The 9,008-nt window shown below is 51.7% G+C and overlaps 1 protein-coding gene and 1 gene segment (V, D, J or C); one reads left to right on the top strand and one right to left on the bottom strand.

Moving 5' to 3' along the window:
• Positions 1-4,268: 4,268 nt before the first annotated feature.
• Positions 4,269-5,114, top strand: LOC134524395 (feather keratin Cos1-1/Cos1-3/Cos2-1-like). The gene is made up of 2 exons (XM_063354409.1): positions 4,269-4,329; positions 4,798-5,114. The coding sequence occupies exon 2, from the start codon at positions 4,800-4,802 to the stop codon at positions 5,112-5,114; it is 315 nt and encodes a 104-aa protein (XP_063210479.1). The 5' UTR covers positions 4,269-4,329; positions 4,798-4,799.
• A 689-nt stretch (positions 5,115-5,803) lies between these two features.
• On the bottom strand, positions 5,804-8,304 carry LOC134524724 (T cell receptor alpha variable 1-2-like). The segment is given in 4 exon segments: positions 5,804-5,908; positions 6,317-6,436; positions 7,086-7,366; positions 8,256-8,304. Coding segments are annotated over 4 exon segments (555 nt in total).
• Between the last annotated feature and the right edge of the window lie 704 nt (positions 8,305-9,008).

Here is a 9,008-nt window from a genome sequence, read left to right as displayed (position 1 = left end):
CCATCCCTGCTTCACCAAAAGCTCTGTGAATGAGCAGAAGAGCAAAACTTAAGTCCTCCACAAATTTGGTAAAAGGATCTTTCCAGGGCACTTCCTTAAGCAGCAGTTGCCAGCAACTGTAAGACCACAGAATATTCTCAGGCATAACAAATGCAAGGCAAGCAGTGGGCATTCGTCAGTCGTCAAGCAGTTGCAAGTTAAAAAAGTTAAAGCATGTTATTAAGGGCATTGTCCAAAAATGCCTCTTAAACATCGACAGGCATCAACCCCCTCTCTAGGAAGCCTGTTCCAGTGTCTGACTAACCTCTTGGTAAAGAAACATTTCTTAATGTCAAGTTTGAACCTCCCCTGACGCAGCTTTGAACCATTGCTCTCTGTCGTGACACTGGATCCCAGGGAGAAGACATCAGCACTTCCCTCTCCACTTCCCCTCCTCAGGAAGCTGTAGAGAGCCATGAGGTCACTTCTCAGACTCCTTTTCTCCAAACTAGACAAGCCCAAAGTTCTTAGCCACTTCTCATAGGACATTCCTTCCAGCCTTTTCACAGGCTTTGTTGTCCTCCTCTGGATGCATTCAAGCACCTTCACTTCTTAACTTGTGGGGCCCAGAACTACACACAGCATTCAAGGGGAGGCTGCCCCACTGCTAAATATAGCAGGATAATCCCCTCTCTTGACCAGCTGGTTGGACTGTGTTAATGCACCCCAGGCTGTGGTTTGCCCTCTGGCCTCCAGGGCACACTGCTGACTCCTGTTGAGCCTGCTGACAACCAGCACCCCCAGATCCCTTTCTGCAGGGCAGCTCCAGCCACTCCTCTCCAAATTTATACCTGTGTCTGGTGTTACTCCATCCCAGATGCAGAATCTGTCATTTGGACTTGTTAAATTTCATGCCATTAATGACTGCCCAATGCTCCAATTTACCTAGATCCCTCTGCAAGGCCTTTTGTCCCTCCAGAGACGCGTCAACACCTCCCAGTTTGGTATCATCAGCAAAATTGCTCATGGCACACTCAACTCCTACATCCAGATCACTGATCAAAATATTGAACAGAACCTGCCCCAGAATTGAGCCCTGAGGAGCACCAGTGCTGACCGGTCATCAGCCAGATGTAGCCCCATTCACTACAACCCTTTGAGCCCTGCCTTTCAGTCAGTTTTTCACCCAGCACACCATATTCCTGCTCATCCCACAGTTGACTCTCCTGAACTCACTTGACTTCCCAACTTTTCCAGAAGGATAGGGACACTATTAAAAGCCTTAGTAAAATTCAGAAAAACTCCATCCGCCACCTTCCCTTCATCCACTAGGTGGGTGACCTCATCATAGAAGGATATCTAAGTAGTTCAACAGGACTTTAGTCAAGTGACCATCTTCAACAGGTATTTGTTCAGTGTTTCCTTTAGACCTCCTCTTGCTATCTACATACTTAAAAATCCTTTCTTGTTGACTGACACAAGACGGGCCAACCCTCAACTCTCATTGAGCCTTGGCCTTTCCTGCCTTCTCCCTGCATATGTGAACCACAGCTTTATAACCTTCCTGTGAAGCCTGACCTTCCTTCCAGAGTTTGTACAATTTCTTTTCCTCTTGAGTTCCATGAGGTCTTCTGCCCTGCTTGCTTAGCTTGAGACACAACAGAATTGCCTGTTCCTGTGCTTTTAAAAGATGGTTCTTAAAAACTGGATACCACCTGCAGACTCCTAAAAGCAGATTTGCAGAGGGCAATTGGAGGATGGATGTTGGTGACTTCTGGCACCAAGCGGAAGGCTTCTGTCCCACCTACGGGTTTACAACTACAAAATAGGTTCATTGCCTTCAAAGAGAATAAACGTGAGGAGTTAGAGATGAGTGCGCAGTTGCAGGGCTACGATCATGTTGGGATCATGGAGACAGGGTGGGATGGCTCCCATGACTGGCATGTTTCAGTGGAGGGATACAGGCTCTTTCAGAAGACAGACTGAAAAGATGAGGAGGGGGACTTTCTGTGAGAGAACAGCTGGAGTGCATGGAGCCCTGCCTGAGGATGGGTGATGTGCCAACCGAGAGCTTGTGGGTAAGCATTAAAGAGAAGACAGATAAAGAAAACACTGTAGTGAGTGTCCCTTACAGGACACCTGATCAGAAAGAACCAGCAGAAGAGACCCTCTACAGGCAGGGAGGAGCAGTCTCGTATTCACTGGCCTTCATGGGAAAATTCAACCACCACAATATCTGCTGGAACAACAGCACAGCAGGACATAAGCACGTTTCCTCAAGTACATGGATGACAACTTCATCACCCAAGTGATAGAGGATCCCATGAGGACAGGTGTTCTGCCGGACCTCATAGGTATCAAGAAGGAAGAGCTTGTTGTGGATGTGAAGATCAAAGGCAGCCTGGGTTGCAGTGACCGTGAAATGGTGGAGTTCATGATCCCAAGGGGACTGAGGAGGGTAAATAGCAAGCTCATAACCTGGGCCTTTAGGACAGCAGGCTTTGGTGCCTTTAAAGATCTGCTTGGAAAATTCCTGTGGGGTATAGCCCTGGAGGCAACAGAGGCTTAAGACATCTGGACCACTTCCTCCAAGCTCAAGAGCGGGCCATCCCAATGAGCAGAAAGTCAGGAAAGCATGCCAGGAGGCCTGCATGGATGAACAAGGAGCTCCTGGCCAAACTAAAACACAAGAAGGAAGTGAGCAGAGGAAGCTGGGGAGGACTCCAGGGACACTGTCCAAGCATGCAGGGATGAGGTTAGGAAAGGCAAAGGCCAAGTGGAACTGACTCTGGCAACAGCTGTCAAAGGCAACAAGAAGGCCTTCTCTAAGGACACAGGTGACAAAAGGAAGGCTAGAGGAACTGTAGTCCCCCTGCTGAATGAGTGGGCCTTCTCCGATGCTGTGCAGCCTGGCAACACAGGACATGGAAAGGCTGAGGTGCAGAATGCCTTCTTTGCCTCAGTCTTTACAAGCAAGATCAGTCTTGAGGAATCCTATGTCCTTGAGACCAGGAACTCTGGCATAGAGTCCAGTTGGAGGCCTGTAACTAGCAGATGTTCCTCAGGGGTCAGTGCTGGGCCCAGTCTTGTTCAATGTATCCATCAACGACCTGGATGAGGGGACAGAGTATACCCTCAGCAAGTTTGGTGATGATACAAAACTGGGAGGACTGGCTGACACAGCAGAAGGCTGTGGTGCCATACAGCGAGAAACGGACAAGCTGGAGACTTGGGTGGAGAGGAACCTAAAAAAGTTCAACAAGGGCTAGCGTAGGGTCCTACACCAAGGGAGGAATAACAGGATAGGGTCAGATCTGCTGGAAAGTGGCTCTGTAGAGAGAGACCTGGGAGTCCTGGTGGACAGCAAGTTGACTGTGAGGCCGCAATGTGTCCTTGTGGCCAAGAGGGCCAGTGGTCTCCTGGGTACATTAAGAAGGGTGTGGTCAGCAGGTCGAGGGAGGTCATCACAGAATCACAGAATGATGGGGGTTGGAAAGGACCTCTGGAGATCATCTAGTCCAACCCCCCTGTCAGAGCAGATTCACGTAGAGCAGGTTGCACAGGAACGCATCCAGATGGGTTTTGAAGGCCTCCAGAGACGGAGACTCCACCACCTCTCTGGGCAGCCTGTTCCAGTGCTCTGCCACCCTCAAAGTAAAGAAGTTCCTCCTCCAGATGCAGCCTCGGCAGGGCAGAATAATAGCCCGGTGGTGGTAGAGGGCCCACATAACTTTGATTTTCAGCAGCATTGAAAGAATGGGGGAAATAACTTTTACAGCTCTTTAATACCCATAGCCTGGGGAAGGCTGCTTAGTTTCCTGAGTAAAAGATTAAAAGAATCCATGAAACCCAGCCCACCTGCACCCTACAAGTGACCATTGGAATGAGTTGGGAGGGAAAGAAAGACAAGGCACGTCCAAGGATTGAAGGGTTGGGAGTAGTTTGGCCCTTTCCTGTCAATGCAGCCACAGACCACCCCACCAGTGTGCCCCAGGCCAACATCACTTGCCCGCACTGCACCCATCCAGCACTTGAGCTGAAGCTTCTGCTATCACTGACACATTCCTGCCCCAGAAATCATGGGGTCTCACAATCCCAGCACTCAGAAGAAGCCTCCGTGAGGGATGGTGGACAGCATAAGCCAGGAAATGAGAAGGTGGCATTGGGAAAACAACCACACAGACCATGTCATTAGCTGGGATGTTTTCTGTTCACCATGAGCAGCTTAGACAATTGCCACTGCCATAGAACCTACCTCTGGGCCCAGGGCAGGTCAGGGCCACCATAAAAGCCAGCCCAACTCCTTGTTCTCCCATCCACTTCTTTCTCCTCCTTCCCCTTGGGAACCAGGTGAGTCTGAAACCCATTCCCTGAGTTGTTTTCTGCTCATTCAGGTGTGTACTCCTCCCTCCTATAGCGGGCTGTGGTGCTGCTCTCCATGAGAAGGGGAAGAATGGTGAAGGTGTGAGTAGAGAGTGTCTGGGACTTGGTTGAGGGAGCTGTTCTCTTAAGAGATAGGCAGCAGCCTCCTTGGGCCTGGAGACACTTTGCATTATCTTGAAAGAGGACTTGGCACTTGGCTGAGGTTGCCCTTCACTGCAAAGATTGGCAGCAGCCTGGTTGGGCCTGGGTGAGCCTCACAGTACTGTGTCTGGTAACCCTTTTGCCTCACTGCACAGTTTCTAGCTCCTGGCTCAGCAGGTGCCTTTGACATGCTTGTGGTGGAGTGACAGACTCCTGGCAGACTGTTCCTCACATGTGCATGTGCTCTACTGCCTCTCTGCCCTCTCTCACAGGTGCGTCTGCAGCAGACAAGAGTCATGTCCTGCTATGACCAGTGTCAGCCCTGCCAACCCTGCCGGCCCTGTGGCCCGACCCCACTGGCCAACAGCTGCAATGAGCCCTGTGTCAGGCAGTGCCAGAACTCCACTGTCGTCATCCAGCCCTCCCCTGTGGTGGTGACCCTGCCTGGCCCCATCCTCAGCTCCTTCCCGCAGAACACTGTTGTGGGATCCTCCACCTCTGCTGCCATTGGCAGCATCCTCAGCTGTGATGGAGTGCCCATCACCTCTGGGTGCTGTGACCTCTCTGGCATTTCCAGCCGCTACTATGGCAGAAGGTGCCCCCCCTGCTAAATGCGCTGGTGACAGCCCTAACAATGACCCCAGGAATATTGAAGCTGTTGCCTCTGTGAGGACAGAGCACCTGACCATCGATTTCAGAGAGGCTGAGCATCCAGTGCTGCCCTTCCAAGGGAGGAAGACTGCTGGGTTTCTCTGAAAATGTGGCCAAAGTCTAACTTCCCTGCCTTATTTTCTCTCCCTTCTCCTTGTCTTCTGTTTTTTGGGATTGTAAGACCTGCAAAGCCACCATGGGGTATTTGCTGGCCCCTCTGCCTCTGTGGGACAGGCCTGTGGGATCTCAACTGCGGGCCATGGGCACAGGCTTTCAGCAGCTGCTGATCCTCTCCCTGCTCTGGCCAACTCCTCTACAAGTGAATTTGTTTCCCACTTCAGGGTCATTAAAGTTTTCTGCATGCTAACCTCTGCTTCCATGTCATCCTTTTCATGGTGGACCTTGTCTTGTATTGCCAAGGAAGAAAGGCATTGCCTTGAGTAGCAGAGGATATGGTGAGGGCACAAACAGAAAAGGAAGCAAAGGGTGGCCTACAGAGCAATGGGTTCCTTCCAGTCACTGTCCCTTGGAGCTGAGGAAGATATACTCATCTCCTCCACAGCCAGTGGGCATCAGGCCCTGTACTCCAGCATCTCTGCTCACATACTATCTCCTGGTGTCAGAGCATATCCAGCAATAGGGAGACTGATCACTGCTTTCCCTTGGAGAGTGCTCCCCAGTGCTGCTGGAGGCTCTGAGAGGCCAGCAGCTCACAGTCCTGTGCAGAAGGGGATTCCTCCTGCTCTGGATAGCCCTGTGGCGGGAAATGAAGCTCCAGGCTTCAGGAAATGAGGCCCCAGAGGATGCAGGAGTAAAGATGGTGTGAGAAAAAGCCTTCAGAACGACCCCTGACTTTCTCATCCTCATTCTCCCACTTGTCCCCTGAATGAGGGAGCATGGTCTGCACCCAAGGGCAAAGGTAGTAAGGGCAGGACACCTATACATCCTCTACTCCCTCTGTTCCCTGCACAGTCCAGCAGTTACACGGATGTGCAGGGCTAAGGGGACTCACAGGTTGATGTTGAAATCAGCATGGCCAGGCAACACACCAGGGCATTCATTCCTCTCACACACACCCAGCTCCCATCAGACAGGGCACCCCAAGGGCAGCAACCAGTGCCAAAGCCCCCATGGTTGGTCTGGGGTGCCTGGCCTGGGGTGCCTGGCCTTCTTCTAGGCATGAAGTATCTTTCCCCAAGGCCAGTTCTTCTCTTGGTAGGGCCTGTTGCCCACCTCTGCTTGGTGGGTTTTCCACCTCTCCAGCTTTGTAAACCTGGTCCAACTGCAGAAGAAATGGTGCAGGGCTGCGGGAAGCCTATGAGGTATTGCATGAGAAGGGCTCCAAGGATGGGCAGAGTGCACTGGGGAGAGCAGGTCCTCCAGATCCCAGCACATGACCATGCAACATTTGGAGGGTCCACAACGTGGTTCTGAGTATTTTCAAAAATTCTTGTAATCATGTAATTCCAGGAAGGAGCAAGAGGGAAATAACACAATGGAACCAGTTTTAAGGTGTCTCTATCTCAAGAGAAGACAAACCAAATTGGTGTCGGGGATGATGAATGTGCCTGCAGTTATTAATAGTGGTCAAAATTAATAAATCACTAACCTGTATGTGCAATGGCTCATGTGCGTGCTGCTTGTGTTTTACCAGACTTCCAATGCATTGGCTACAGGAAGACAGTGCCTTCATTTAGTGTGCTATGGGAATGCTTGAGGCCATGGTTGCATAAATTGATGTGTGGAATGGACAGAAAACATTCCATCACAGGATCTTGTCCTGCAGACCCCTGGGTGTACAGGGGGAGCAGCGCTGCCAGGGCACAGCTGAGGGCCCCTTCCCTCACCCTCAGCCTTGCACAGACACATCCCCTCCCTGCCCTGGGTTCTTGCACAGCCAAGGAAGCTCCCTGCACCGGGGTGTCACGCACTGCACAGAGGTACAAGGCACTGTCAGAGAGCCCGACTTCCTCCAGCTGCAGGAGGCTGTATTTCTCAGTGGTGTTCAGCACAGTGGTGAGACGGCCACTGGGCTTGCGGCCAGCAGTTGCCTGATAGGAGACCAGCTGGGGACCTTGGCCTTTCCTCTGCTGGTACCAGACCAAGCCATTAAAGTTGGAAGTCTGGTATGTGCAGGTTGTCTGGAAGGTGTCTCCCTGCTTCACTGTGACGTGTCCTTCTTGCTGGGTGACAGTGATCTGTCCCATGGTGCCTGGAAGAAAGTGAAGGTCAGCAGCTTGGCAGGGAAAGGCTCTGGGAAGCAAACCAGGAGTGGATAAAAAACCCTGGTTGTGAAGCTTCCCTCCCTTTCCCTTACCGTGCGGGAATATTCTGAGGCCTGGGGACAGCATGATAGGGAGGAGATTTGGGCAGCACCTCGGAGCTCTCAGCCCAGCATGGACCCTGTGAGAGTTGTACTGTGTCCCTGCTCCTCCTCCCTGCTCCTGTTCCTACTACATAGAGGAGCAGAGAAAAGCCTGTCAGGCCTGATCTTCATGTGCTGGGACCAGCAACCCTCCAGCAGGTAAAGGGGCCCATGCAGCTACGGCAAAAAGATTCACCCTGCTTCCCCATCCATCCCATCTCCGAGGGCTCCCAGCTCCCTGATTATATACAATGGTGAGCTTGAAAGAGGGATCCCTGGCTGTGTCAACATCCAGGAGAAAAGTGGAAGCCACGGCAGACATGTGCCAGCCAGGAGGCAGAATGGGACACCCAGTTACTGTCAGTGGGATGAGAGCTTTAAAGTCCCTGTAAGAGCTTTGACAGGATCTACTGATTTGCACTGGAAAGGGAGACATGTGAGAGTGAGAGAGAGCGCTGAGATCTCCTGTGGTGAGAGCAGGTGGATCAGAAGAGAGAGGCAGAGAGAAAGGCATTGAAGGTGAGAGAAGAGCAGCGGAAGAGGTCTGAGGTATCTCTTCTCTCTCCTTTCAAACAGTAAGAGCGTCTTGAGAAAAATGGTGCAAAACCACAAATGTGAGCTGGTATTTCACAGTGTTTTCCTGTAATTCAAGAGTTGTTCTCTGCATGATCCTGATCAGGCTGGCAAGGGTTTCCTTGGGGGAAGAAGGATGCATTTATAGTAAGCCAGGACTTACCCAGCAGTTGCCCCAGGAAGGCCGTGAGGATGAGAGATCCAAGCTGCATGTCGACATCAACCCGCCTCTTTGTGGAGTGAGAGAGAGTCAGAAAACCCCCTCCCAGCCCCGAGATAACAGAGCTGCCGGAAACAACGTTGTTGGGGGAGCAAAGGAAGAAGCGGGGAAGAGCAGAGGTCTGTTCTTCCTGTGCCTCAGATGCTGCTTCTGGGTTTCTCCCTCCTCCAGCAGCAACACCTGTGGCTCCCTCAGCCAGTGGCATTCTCAGCATTTCCCCATGAAGGGCCCCTGTGGGCTCTGGGGGCCCCAGTTGTGGGAAGGGGCTGTTCCCAGTGAGCTCACAGTGGAGTCACCTCCCAGCTAGAATTCCCTGCTCTTCTGCACTCCCACTGCTTGGCAACTTATAAGGTCAGGGATTTCTTCCCCAGTGAGGCTTAATATCTTCTGCTGTGCTCCCCAGATCTCTTGGGACACTGCTATTTCCTTTGGGAACAGAATTCTCTTCTGTTTCTCTCACTTCTCCCCTTTCTTTTTCATCTTCCTGGGAACAATGCCTCTCCCCCAGCTCCCCACAGTTAGCAGAGGAACCCTCCTGTGCGGTAGACCAGGGCTTCTTGCCATGTCCTCTTCTGATGGGATAACCAACAGTGAGAGAGAAGAATATGGCTCCAGAACTGTTCTTAGATGCCCCAAACCCAGAGATGACACGGACAACCTATTCCTACTTTATGGGAAAGGGTGAAAGGTCAGCAG

This window comes from Chroicocephalus ridibundus, chromosome 17, assembly GCF_963924245.1.
Source record: "Chroicocephalus ridibundus chromosome 17, bChrRid1.1, whole genome shotgun sequence".
Classification (NCBI taxonomy): Eukaryota; Metazoa; Chordata; class Aves; order Charadriiformes; family Laridae; genus Chroicocephalus; species Chroicocephalus ridibundus.
Note: the sequence above shows the minus strand (reverse complement) of the source record. Positions and strands in the feature narration are given on the sequence as shown.